Source organism: Nanorana parkeri, unplaced genomic scaffold (genome assembly GCF_000935625.1).
Source record: "Nanorana parkeri isolate BGI_ZX_2015 unplaced genomic scaffold, ASM93562v1 scaffold251, whole genome shotgun sequence".
Classification (NCBI taxonomy): Eukaryota; Metazoa; Chordata; class Amphibia; order Anura; family Dicroglossidae; genus Nanorana; species Nanorana parkeri.
Window position 1 is genome coordinate 1,237,872 of NW_017306519.1, and position 13,742 is coordinate 1,251,613.

At 44.0% G+C, this 13,742-nt stretch overlaps 1 protein-coding gene across 1 annotated transcript in view; it reads right to left on the reverse strand.

The window, feature by feature from the left end:
• Nucleotides 1–13,742, reverse strand: part of LOC108787250 (ectonucleoside triphosphate diphosphohydrolase 8-like) — a 56,623-nt gene that overhangs the window by 12,493 nt on the left and 30,388 nt on the right. The window contains exons 5-6 of the mRNA XM_018556747.1: nt 3,677–3,836; nt 1,806–2,036 (exon numbers count right to left, since the gene is read on the reverse strand). Of these exons, the coding sequence (XP_018412249.1) occupies nt 1,806–2,036; nt 3,677–3,836 (391 nt within the window). The remainder of the gene's footprint in view (nt 1–1,805; nt 2,037–3,676; nt 3,837–13,742) is intronic.

The following is a 13,742-nucleotide window of genomic DNA, read 5'->3' on the forward strand; positions in this document are numbered from 1 at the left end:
GGGGGCAATTGCCCCCCTGCCCCCCGGCCCAATCCGCCCCTGGGTCAGACTAATCCAGCATGTTATTAATCTGAGTGCCCCACTCAATATGGCCGCAAGCGACGGGCATACTGAGTGTGGCAACTCAGATTAATAACGTCCAAAAGATGTGGACTGGGAGGGGTGCCTCTTTAAGACTGCTCTGACTTTAAGACTGCGGTGGCAGCGGGGAGAAGAGAACAAGAAGCTCGACTGACATAGTCTGTGCCTGCTTCGATCGGGCTCCTCGGCGGCCACGGCATTGGTGGGAGAGGAAGACTGCCGAACTGCAGTTGGCACGCTTCTGCTGCGCGGGAGAGAGAGCACCTGGAGCCGGCTGGACAATTATGAAACCTCACTGCTCCCCCCACCATCACCAGGAGAACAGGTCAAAGCAACTGTAAGTCCCTGTACTTTCTTTGTGACCTCTCCACTGAGTTACATACTGACCTCTGACTCTGCACTGTGTACTGACCTCTGTACTGTGCGTCACACCCTGACCTCTGTACTGTGCGTAAAAATGCACCTTTGCCTGTGTAGGCAAAAATCCAGGAGCCAGAGCATTGCATCATTGATCAACTAATTGTGGTTGCAATGCTTTACTGGCTTCAGTGCGATAACATTTTTTCTTTTATAAATAATGCATTTATTTTTTTAGTATTTAAAAAAAAAATTGATTCATTTTTTTTTTTAAAAGGGTTGTATTTTAGTTTTAAAGGAAAAAATGCCTGGAAAAAAACCCCCAATGCAGTCACCACATCAAAAGATAAAGGTCCCCCTTTCAATACTCAACATACACACTACAGGCCAAGTTAGGGGGTAACTCATAACTCAGGACGATCACCATGCCAAAGGATACATCAACTGCGGGGATTAGACCCTAAAATAGTTTGGCATACAAATAACACATTGATACTAAGAAACCATTGTTCCTACAATGCTTGGCTGGACGACTTTGTATTTATATTGGGGGCCTAAAGAGCTGGGATTACTTAACAAAGGTGGGTAGACAAACGACCTTTAGGTGAACGAGTTTGAAAAAAAAAATTGTTTTAAAAAAAAAAAAAAAAGATAAAGGTAAGCTGCAACACAGTACATTTTGGTTTTGGGTTTAGATACACTTTAAAGACCAGCTCTGGGCACAATAAACTTATTGCATTTTAGTAAGTTGCATTGCATAGTGACTTTGATGTAAAGCCACTTGCCATCATCAGACCTGCCTCCATCTCCCTGCAATTCCTCTGTATACATGTGGGTGGAAGTCCAGCTCCTGCTGAACTTCTGTGCCCACTGTTGCTGTAGCCCTGCAGTTCTCATAGACCTCAGCAATGCTGTGGCATTTCAGCCCCTCACCTCCTGGCCAATCACAAAACAGAACCTGGGGCCATTTGCTTTGTGATTGGCCAGGAGGAGAGGAGGATAGGAATGCCACAGCAGTGTTGAGGTCTATGAGAGCTGCAACACTACAGCCAGAGTGGGCACAGCAGTTCAGGGGTTTGTGGACTTCTAGACCAAAACTGAATTTTGGTAGAAGGTCTGATGATGGCAGAGAGCAAGGTCCCTCTGCAGCTACTAAAATGTAATAAGATTATTGTGCCAGCAGCTGGGCTTTAACTGTAAATCTTGACTTTTCCTGGAAAAGGCCCACCCCGCCCCACCCCACCTTACAAGTCTTCTCAATGCAATGTGTGGCCTTCCTGAGTAATAAGGAATCTCAGACAAAATCACCCTAATTGTAATGATTTTAGAATGTTGGGCATATTGTACATCATATATACATTCCCCACCTCTATAAAGTACACAAGGAGTCTCTTCAATGCCTGGTCCTGGCCATAGCAGAGGTAGCTGTGCGTGTAGATACTGTAATCAAAACCATAGAGTCTGAAAACCATCTCCGTGCTTTTGTCTTCAATGTCACCGGCGGGTTGAAAAGTCATTTGGGTAGAGGCTCCTCCAAGGTCCATGGCTCCAAACATCTGGGCTTGCTGGGGATGTATCCAGCTGTTTAAGTATGAATACTGGATGGGGATTTAAGAATAGCTTTAATAAAATATGAAAAATACATTAAAATGAACTTTAAACTACATTTTAATTAATAACCCATAATATGTATGTATTCATTGAAAATGTATTAATCTTGGTCTTTAAATAGCTTTTTGTTATATTTTATTATGTTTAGTAGAAAAAAAATAAGTTTTATTTTATTTTTATTGAATTACAGTGTGATTTTTTACTTGCATCACATACCAAACTGATAGGGTGTATAGTAAACTGTAGTTTGCTAAGTGGGCTGCAGTAGCACTCAAATTGTTTAAGACTAACCCCAACCTAACCCCAGGGGGATAGTGCAATCTAATCAAATCCCAAGGCGCTAGTGCAATTAAAATTGATCTAATATCATTTAATCCCAGGAGGTTACATAATCTAAACACAGGGCGCTAATATTATTACTATCACCATTAACCACATTCAACCGCAGGGGGAAGCATAATTTAACCCAGGGAGGCAGTATAATTATACCAGAGGTCAGTAATATAATTCAGTATAATTTATTTACCTTAATCTAACTTAATCTATTTAATTTAACATACAAGTTATTTAACGGGCCACTCGTGATCAATAAACCGTAGATAATAAAGCTACAGTTAAAGCTAATTATTTAAGCTACAGTTAAATAAGTAATCTTATGTAATCCCTAAAATACATTAAAAAGAAAAAATAAATAAATAAATAGTAAGGGTGGAATAAAATAATGTCTTCCATTAATGGGTATGCAACCAAGTGCATGCCATGTGCAATGTATGCGTTCCTTGAACATGCGTTCGAGGGGGAATACATTTGTGCTAGATGTGAGCGAGTTGTCTGTTTAGAATCCCAGATTCTGGATCTAAGAACCCGTAATATACAGGGGTACAAGTACTCCTAGGAATGAGATCCTATAGGTTGGACTTGATGGACTAATGTCTTTATTCAACCTCAAATACTATGTAACTATGTAACTATGTAACTATGTAAATATGAAACACTGCTTGTTCATATTTCATATTACCATTTTCAGCCAGCAGATGGCGAGCTCTTTGCATAGTTTGTTTTTCTAATGTAAACCTTCCATTCCCTTAAATTATTAGTAAATTCAGTTGGAAAAGATCAAAGAATTATATGCAAAATTATTTTCTCAAGCTCTACTGAAACCTATTTAAAAAAAAAAAACTAAACCAAGCTTTTATAATCCCTTTTTGGCAGTTTAGGTTTCCCTTCTGTGATCCACTGTCCCACAGGCTGCTCTTATTGGGGAGGGTGCATTATGGTGGCAGGGCAAAGCAGACCTATAGGACCTAGGCTGGGGAGAGGGGGGGTGTTAATGAGGGCTAAGCTGACTATGGGAGTACAGCTACGGTATGTTGTACGTCAGCATGGCTTCCTGCAACTCCTAGATCACGCTGACCACGCCGGTATGGATATGATTCCTTTTTTGGCGTGGTCACAGTTAGATGATCACCAGGTATTTAATTGGAAAGAGGACTGCAGGGATATAATATGCAACAGGCCATTGTCTTTTTATAAATAAAGGATAATACACTTCAATTAATGTGGCAGCCTCTGAGCCCACACATAGTCCTAGCCAAAGATGGAAGGAGGTGAGGTTTTGTCTACTGACCTGTATGAAGGTACCTAGTAGGTAGTTAACTGTGATCCAGCCAAGTGACCCTTCCTCCGTGCCATCTAGTATCCTTGCTCCCTGGAAATCCACTGGATATGTCCCGAGTGTTCTTGACACTGCGTCGAAGATGTTCTGAGTTTTGGTTTCATTCTGCAGCCTGAAAAATAGAATAAGGCCATACGTACACAGCTGATCTATGGAGAAGGCTTGTTTTCAGACATATGTAGGGAAACAGCATTTATAAGGATTTTCCTCCGACATCGTCACTACATAATTACATGCTTAGATGCTGTTCAAGTGAGATGAAAGATGCAATTATTGGATGGCTACCTTGGTACATGCATGCAACACCTGCATATGACAACTGAGTTCATTAGCTTAGCCTGCAATTTACGGACACATGTAAATGAGTCAGAGCAGTGAGATCCTTGCCATTGGCACGATCATAGGCGTGTGCACAGGGTGTGCCGGGTGTGCCTGGGCACATCCTAATCACCCCGAGTAAAACAGCGGGCGCCATATTTTTAGTCACTGAGCCAGTGGAGAGATCACAAAGATCTCTCTGTGACCAGCTTAGCGATACAGAACTCAGCAACACTTGCCACTTACATTTCTCACATAACATCCGCAGTCCTCGGTGCCTGGAAAGCTGCAAGAGAAGGTGGCTGCGGCTTTACAGGCTTTCCATCTAATCTAATATCTCTCTTATGATTGACGTGTCACTCTCTTGATTCTGCAGTGTTTTGCAATGCCTCGATCATCAAGATGGCGAAGGAGCAACACATTCAAGCAGCCGGACGCTGACAAGTTCTACAAAGCAACCGGACTGCTGGAGTCACAGAGGCCTCATGTGTGAATCAGTGAGGTTGCCATTGCTGAACTCCTCTTTTGAGAATTCCCTGGCTGTCATGTCAATGCATGCCATGTTAAGGAACTTTGACACTTTTCTGACACTCATTTACAGCATGCTTATTCTGGGTCTGTGACTCACTTAACAGTACTTAAAGCTGAATTCCAGCCCCAAAAAAACAACATAAAAATAGCCAAGTAAAAGATAAAATGACAAAGTCAGCTCTTACAGCAATATTCACCTTTCTTTCAGAGATTTCCCCCATAGTCCTTTTCTTCTTGTCCAGAGTCTGATAGCCAGCATTTTTCAATCCATTTCTTAAAAGGCCAGGTCGCCCTGGACCTGCCCCAGCCTGTGACTGGACAGTGAAAGGAGAAGCAGCACAGTGATGAGCTCATCTTTCTGTCACTCTGCTTTCTTCGATCAGCGTGCTACTTGTTGAACTGGCTGGCTTCTTGTACTGCTTCATCCTCTTACACTCCAGCTCTGCTGTACAGGGGCTGCAAGAGGCTGATTTCAGGTCAGATTCAGCTACTGACACTGCTTGCATTTAAATAAATGTAATGATGTATCAATGATTACAGAGCTGCATTAATTTGTATTGTTTATACCTGTTCAGTTTTAAATTGTATATGTAGCTAATACATTTTTTTTTTTATTTCAAAAGATTTTTTTTATTTTACTTTTCATATAAACAGGTTACAAGTACATTAAAACACATGTCACTTGTCATATATCGTGAATCGTAAACGGAACATACTTAACCCCTTCATGACTGAGGCCCTTTTTTCCATTTTTGCACCCATGTTATATTCCACATTTTAGGCCTGAAAATGACGTAAAACCCCCCAACATTATATATTTTCTGAATGCCAAGAAAAAGTGATTGAGGGACCTGGGGGTCATTAACAATCGACCTCTAAGGTGGTGTCAGCAGTTACAAGGAGATTCAGATAGACTAAAAAATAAAAAAAACATATAAAACATAAACAAGGCAAGTAGACTGGAAATAACTTTGCGCCCCCGGTTTGATGTGCCAATATGGAACCCACACTGTGGCCATAGGATCCGTAGGGCAAGCCACCTCCAAAAGAGTCCAATAGTGAAACCACGAAACAGCAAAGGATCGCAGGAACAAGGAATTCAGAAGAGACCAGGAGCCGCCATAGGAGTATCCATAGGAGTCCCAGTTCAAGGGATGGTGATGGTACGGTGTGGACAATAGGCAGTCCAACAATCGGGGACCCACACCAATACGAGATGACGTGAGCAGCGTCAACAACTGTGAATGGAGAAACCGAGCTCAACAACTGGTGAAAAGATGAGAAATCCAGATTGTGCAATCATCTGAAGGAATCAGCAGGCCTTGGGGAGTCAGGCGCCATCCTAGAGGTCGAAGGTGGTGCAGGTAAGTTGGCCGGGGGACGGGTAGGCCTCTCTCTCCCGGAGCGTTGTGTCGATGTGGTGGGACAGTCCTCCGCGGCCACATCTGTACGTCCCAGTAGGTGCAAGGAGTCCATGCATTCCCGCATTTCATCCACAGTGTTGCAGGTATAGGTTCTGCCATCATAGAAGAACTGCAGTTTAAAGGGGAAGCCCCAACGGTACCTGATCTTCTTGGCTTGGAGCACCTGGAGCAAGGGTCGGAACTCTCGCCGTCGAGCTATTGTAGCTGGTGAAAGGTCAGAGAAGATCTGGTTACGGAACCCCTGGAATTGTAATATCCCGGCCTCTCTGGCTGCTTGGAGTATTCGTTCCTTAGTGTGGTAGAAGTGAAGACGAACAATAATATCCAGGGGAGGGCCCTCCGGTGTGCACCTTGAGAGTGCCCTGTGGATCCTATCGAACTCCAACCTCTCCAAGGGGATTTCAGGGGCCAATTCCTGGAACAACGCGGTGATCGTTGATTGCAGGTCCAGAACCGACTCCGGGAATCCTCTTATACGCAGGTTCAGTCTGCGGTCCCGGTTTTCAGAATCTTCCAGCTGTGCTAGGAGCGATAAGTTCAGATTACGTAGCCGTTCCAGGTCATCCTCATGCCCTTCCACTATGGTGGTAATGTCATTGCAGCGGGATTCAAGCGTGGTAGTGCGTCTGCCCACATCCCTAATCTCTTTTATAAGCTGAGAGGTAATCTGTTTAGATACCTTATCCAGAGCCTTATGCAAGGTGGTTTCCAATTGGGCCAGCAGGGAAGGAGTGACCTCCGGGTCCGCTTGGTTGGTCTGCGGGCTGTCCTCCAGGGGATCGGGAGGTTCACTAGAGGAGAGGGAATCTTCACTTTTCTGCGACAGCGCCTGCGCCATCTTGTGGGCCGCTCGGCCCAAAGCCTCGTGGAGCGTTGACTGACTCAGCTTACCACCCCGACTTCTAGTGCAGGACATGGTGGTATTAGTCTGTCGGCGTGGGGAGCCCGGTTCCGTAGGTAGCTGTCAATGTCCCGTTAAAAGGCTGCTATAGGCTAAATAGGTCGTCGCCTCTCCCGTTCCGGCACGGAGCTGATCAGTAAGCGTCCATCTTGGTCAGCCTCGCGCATGCGCCCTCAGCTAATACATTTTTTAACATTTTGAATGGAGTAGGAAAGGAATAAACCCTGTCAGGTTTTTTTGTGTGCTCTGTGTACCAATAAGGAGGATTCCACTTCCTGTCCCAGAGACACAAAAGGAAATGAGGGGAAAACTTCCAAAGGTAGGGGAATTCCCCTCCTAGACAGTTGTCATTGGAACATTGGATCATTGTCCTTTTTGGAAGATTTCCCCTCAGCTCTTGTTCTGGTGACATTAAAATTTCGGATTTCCCATCACTTTCTGTTTCAGTGAGAATGGTGGTGTCACTTTAAGAGTTGTTACTGATGTCTAAATAAACATATGGTTTGTATCTGGGTGTCCATCAGTTGTGCTTACAGTCTGTCACTCCTGTTTGCTTTCTACAGCACGGAGTCTCTGTTTGCTCTACATCTGGTTGTCGAGAAGACTGCAGTCTATTTTCCTGATGTCAAAGGTACATATTCTGAGAGGTAATTAGCAACATGGCATGTTTAATAAAGCACCAAATTTGCTTGGTTTAGAACCTGACTTTACTTTCTGAAGGCAATCCTTTGAAGCCTCTTCGTTCTGTACGCAGCACCTTTTTTCCCCGCTGTCTTCTGGTTTATCACATGACAACCTGGATCCTTCTTCCTCTCCTGGAGGCGGCTCTCAATGATGCAGACATTGTTTGTGCAGTGAGCCCAGGCTGAGGTGGTGACATACCTCCAAGGGGAGTGTCCGTGACACCCTGGGCTGAAAGGAAGTAGGTTGAATGAGGTTGTGTTGAGGACATGGAGGGCAGTGTTGTTGTGTTAATAGTACTTTAAAAGAGAACTATGGCTCAATCATTTTTGCCATAGTTCTCTTTAGGGTGACAGGAGGAGATTTACCATCTCCTCCTGTGACACAAAACTCTGCAGATAGTAGGTTATTGTCTTCTATATGCTGACAGAGCAGAGCCACGCTGTGGCCGGAAAAGATCTCGACAATATTGTCGGGATCCACACCGATGCCTGATTGACAGCTGGCTCTGGTTCTAGCCCGTCTCCTCTCCCGTCTGTCCATCCAGCCAGTGCTGGAAGAATGGAGAGAGGAAAGGGGAATTCCTGCGGGGAGCAGTAACTGAAAGTCACCTGTCTCTGCAGGGAGAGGATCGGGAACTGAGCGATCAGCGTTATGTGATCGCTCAGTTCTCGATCAATAGAGCTGATGTGTGATAGTTTTGTTGTCACACGTGGGCTCTAATTATGGAGATGAGTGTAAATTCACTCTCCTCACGGTTCTCCTTTTAAGAACTTTTTCTTGGCAGCACAGGATGGGGAATAAGATAGATTTAAAAGTATCCTGGAGTTTGGTTTTAACTAGCTGGAGTCAGTCTGCCCATTAGGCTGAACACCTCAAGATAAATTAGTTATTTTTAACTGTGTCCATTATTTTATCCTAACACTGTTCAATTCTCATTAAAAGGTATTTTGGAATTAGGGAGAACTGAACTGTAAAAATGAATCATTACTTCGTCATGAAAAGTATTATTTTATCCCCTCCTTGTCAGTCTGAACAGGGGTGTTCGATTCCTATCACCTGACGCCCGGGACATGAAGTTCTGGGCGCCCGGCAGGCGTTTGCTTTTACATTTAACCCTGCTGCAATGTAGAGCAGAGGAACCGCGGCTTGTTTTGTACAAAAGATCTGGGCAGCTATACAGCCACCCAGATCACTTGTTGCAGCCTGCTTACGCGGAGGAGACCGGAAAACATCAGTTCTCTGGTCTGCTCTGTGTGATCAGTGAGACAGGAGCGCTGTACTCACAACGTTTCCTGTCTCACAAGCCCAGCTGTAGAGGAGATTGGTAATATATAGGTGTCTTGCTGCACTCCTTACTGCTATAGGATGTTCCTTGAAATTCTGGTGGGTGCTCACTGTGACCACGGATGGTGCGGTGAAATTATACTAGTTTTCAAAAGGATGTCACCAGCACACCATTTAAGTAAACAAGGTCCCCTTCATCAGGCTCAGAATGACACTGTAATGTATCACTGAGGGCTAAGATTAATTACCTGATAGGATCACAGATGCAGAGTCTAGAGCCAGGTTATTCAGGTAGAGTGTGGTGAATACAATGCGTCTTCCTATAAAGGCAGCTGGATCACTTTGGTATTGCCCACTTAGCACTGTTATGATTTGGGAGTGCAAGAGTTAAGTCCCTGCAGTCTATAACCATAGAATCCTTAACACACAGGATAATGGAATAGCCTTCCTTCATACAATCTCTAATTGATTGGAGAGTGTTGTCCAGTGTTTCCTCACACCAGGGCAAGCAGACTGTTTGTAGTATAGCAGTTCATACATTCCAATAAGCGATTAGAGTGTGCAATTCAATATATGACCGGCGTCACAGGTCAAGCACATTAAATCCATCAAATGAATGGCAAAGCAGAGAGGTAGAGAGAGTATACTTGCAGTTAGTAGCTCAGGGAACAGTCCTCACTGTGGAAGTAGCTTTTCCCACACCAATGTCTCCTTCAGGAGAGATCCCTTTGCACAGCAGCTGCGGTGGATAGGAAGGAGTATGTAAGCAATCACTGACATGCTAAGGAGCTCAGCAGGGAAGCTCCTATGTGAGCAGGAATTGCTCAGCGTTGTGTCGCTGACAACAGAACGCCGAGCAATTCAAACACCGCGGTTAAATGTGGGTGAGCCGAAAGAAGCGGTATGACTGGCCTGGATTGGATGGCGGCGGACGTTCACTATGGTTCACCTCCAGGTGAGTCTGTTACAGACACGTGCCATTCTGAGCCTGATGCCTGATGAAGGGGACCCTGTGCGGCCCCCGAAAGCGTTTGTACTGGAATGACAGTACTCCATTAATAAATTGACTTTTGTTGATTTCACTTAAGTGGTGTGCTGGTGACATCCTTTTGAAAGCTTGTACAGGAGATTGAGCACAATGCTGTGCTTGAACTTCTGTTTTGGAGGGCAGGCTCCATAAAGAGAACCTGTCATCTCCAAATGCTATCACATAGGGGCTCGTTATCCCCTGGTGATAGCAATAAAGTTAAGTTTTAAAACAAAGTGATAAAAAGGTAAAAAACTATAAAATGACAAAACATTTTTTTTTTAAACTAACCTCGCCATCTGCAAGCGAATATACTTGCACATGAGTACTGCCCCCATTCCACTGTGTGCCATATTGTGGTAGCTGGGCAGCTGCACTCTCTAACACACACAATGTGCATTAAAGGGTAAGTTCACTTTCCCAAATTATTTCGAAAAATGAAATTACCTGATCAAATCTGCCCCCCCACTCCCCACTCCCCTACTATACTTACCGGTCGGTGAACAGTCCCACCCCTTTGCTGGTATCTGTCGTCCAGTGCAGCCCTGAGCTGTGGAGTTTGAATTTCGCTTGCAAATTTCGAGCACTCATCTGTCAGCGTGGTCACCTGACCATGCTGACTAATGAGAAGAGCTTCTTAGCACAGTTAAAGTGACATTAAAGCCAAAAAAAAATTCCCCTTCCCCCCATGTAAATGTTAGCACTTACCTCAAATGATGTCTCTTATTCTGATCTTCCTCTTCTTTCCCCATGTTTTCATGTGTCCCTCCAGCGGTGTGACGTCACTCCGATCCAGCGCTGACTGCTCTGTCTCTCCGATCCAGCGGTGTCTGCAGGCGGGTGCACGCGTCCATAGACTTACCTTGCGTCTCTGCTCGTCTCCCGGCTGAGAATCGGAACTGCGCATGCGCCCGCCCCAAGATCCTTTGCGGCCGTACGATCACTTCCTGATTCTCGGCACGGGATCGAGCAGCGATTACGAGGTAAGTTTAAAACCAGTTCAAGTGGGTTTTTTTAAACTTCTTGCCTATATCTACTGCATGCTAGCAGTAGATATAGGCAAAAAAACGGAGGGTTTAGAACCCCTTTAAATACGGTTTTGGTTAAAATTATTTTTCGTATCATGACAAGTTTCATGAGGAATAAGTTGATTGGGCTCCTGCTTTAAATTTCCACACCCCTGCTAAAGCTAGCAATGTTTGAAAGAGTCCGCTAAAACCTGGAACTGTTGGAAAGCAAACAGTGTATACTTAGCGGTTCTACTGTCCACACCACTGAACTCCGCTGCACTGAAAAGAGAAGCTTACTATAAGATCCTATACATTTGACACTTCTGGTAGCGTTGGATCCCTGGTTCCATCCGTGGGCTCCTACGGGTTACAGCAGTGACATAGGGGCCAGTGAAAAAGTATGATAAACAGGCGAGAACAGTATGAGGGAAATTTATAAAAACTGGAGGAGACAGAATCAGGAGCAGCTGTCCATGACATCAGATTCTATCTTTCATTTTCAAAGCTTTACTGAATAAACTGTAGAGTTGGTTACCATTGGCAATTGCTCCAAATTGTGTCTGCTCAAGTTTTGATAAATTCCCCTCACAGTGCTTTAACTAAATATCATCTCATTTAGGTTTAGATTTACTTGAACTGTAGGCAGGTTTTCTGCATCTTGTGCAAAAATTCTACTCATAGCACAATCTCAGTTATCACTTTCTTGAATGTTCCAGTCTCTTGGGTAAAATGTATATTTTATCTGGAGGTCCACTTTAAACAAGGATCATTCTTGGGTTCAGTGGAAGAAAAGGGTGCCTTGTGTAATGTGATCTCAGCTAACTCTGGTCCTTATTGACATTGAAAATCAATTTTCTCTGAACATTTTTCAGATAATTGGATTATTCTGCTTACAAGGTGGAAAAACTTATCTGGGGTCAAATATGACCATAATATGCCTATCAATAAACCACCAAGGACATCACTGAGATTTCCATGCTAGTTCTTTGTATTAGTGCAGGAAGACATGGGAGGCAGAGGTGACAATATTGATTAACCCATTACCATGACCGATTAAGTGTCATCAGTTCCATTTAAGATAAAATATGACTTAAAGGAGACCAAGCATCACATATAAATCAGGGTTTTTTTAATGTTAAAGCAGCCTTTTACCCATACCTTTAAAATGACAAAAACACACACCTTAAGAAATGTTAGTAATTACAATCTACAAACACATACTTCTAGATAATTGCCGGCTTTGTATTCTTTGCATTCCTTATTTCTCTTCTCTTCCACCGTCTTCTGAAAGTAGCCATGTTTACTAAGGGCAGATTATTAGCTCTTCTATTACTTCCTGGATTTCTGGCACATGTGACTAGACAGGTGACTAGGAGATGTGACCAAGCACATCAACTCAGGGGAGGAAATGCCTTTCTCTGAGATCTCGTGAGATTACAGTTGAGGTTTCTAAGCAACGCACTGCTGATGACACGCCAATCCCAGAGTTCATTGCTTAGGCACTCTGATGTAATTTGCACTTTCCAAGCAGGAAGTGAATGCTCTGCAAGTATTTCATAATCTCAGCATTTTACACCTGACATGCCTATTTTATTTTTTTTAGTGCATGTGTGCTACATGCTAAATTACATGTAACTTTAAAGAAGAACGCTTAGGGCAAAATGTTTAATAGCCCTTGCAGTGTGGCTACCCCTGCACTGCAAGGGTTAAATGCTGGTTTTATGTCTAGGGTGAAAAATTAAAAAAAGTTGTACTCACCCTATCCTCGGAACCGGCCAGCTGTCAAAATGCTTCCTCCAGCCTGTCTCCTCTGCTGCAGCAATGGTGTGTACCTCTGCGTCCTCACATTCAATACACAGTGTATAGAACGTAATGACTCGAGGATCCATAGACCGCTGCAGTGGAGGGGGAGCGAGGCTGGAAGTCCTGATCTAAGAGCAAGCCGGCTCTGACAGTCAGGTGATCATAAATGTTGTATTCCCACACCTAGACAAAAATGAGCAGTTAACCCTTGGAGTGTGGGGGCAGCCCCACTGAAAGGGTTAATAAAAGATTTGTCTGGCCTTCTTCTGTAACCCTTCCAAGTATTTGCTACCTCTTACAGAGATCATAGTTCTCCCCCTGACGGTGATCCATGTGCAATCTTTGTTCAGCCATCATTCAGGTTAGCCATCTATTTCCTAGATTGACAAGCTTGCTTAGAGATGAAAAAGCATGTAAATTGTGGTGCATGTGTAGTTCTTGCATTCATAAATATCTGATGCAGATCAGCCCCTGACGTCAGACTCTCACCTTGTGAGTTACATATACAGTCTGATCAGTGCTCCCTCTGCCCACAGCAAACTGATGATATCATAGCAATCAAAGCAAAGTCACCTGCCTAGAGCACAATGATGGGTTTTCAGTGATACTGTTGATGAATATGGTGAAGTCGTAGATTAATACATACAGACTTTTAAAGTTACTGAAAGGTCCACTTTAAGTGTTCTCATGAGATCATATCTCCTTTTGACAGGTACTTATATAGTGCATAGATGTACACAGCAATATGTACATATCGTACATTCAGGGCCAGATTTCCCACAAGGCCACCGAGCCCCGGCCTTGGGCAGCAGGGATTAGAGGGGCAGCAGGGGTGCGGAATTCCTATCACCCAAAGCCTGGGACATGCAGTTCTGGGAGCTGGGCCGGCTGTTTTTTCTACATTTAGCCCTGCTTTGGGCAAGCAGGGCTAAATGTACAGTGGGGAAGGCGCCACTTGTTTTGTACAAGTGATCCCGGAGATGTCGCCAAGATCACTTGTATGCAGCCTGTCAGGTCTGTTTAAATACAAATTTTA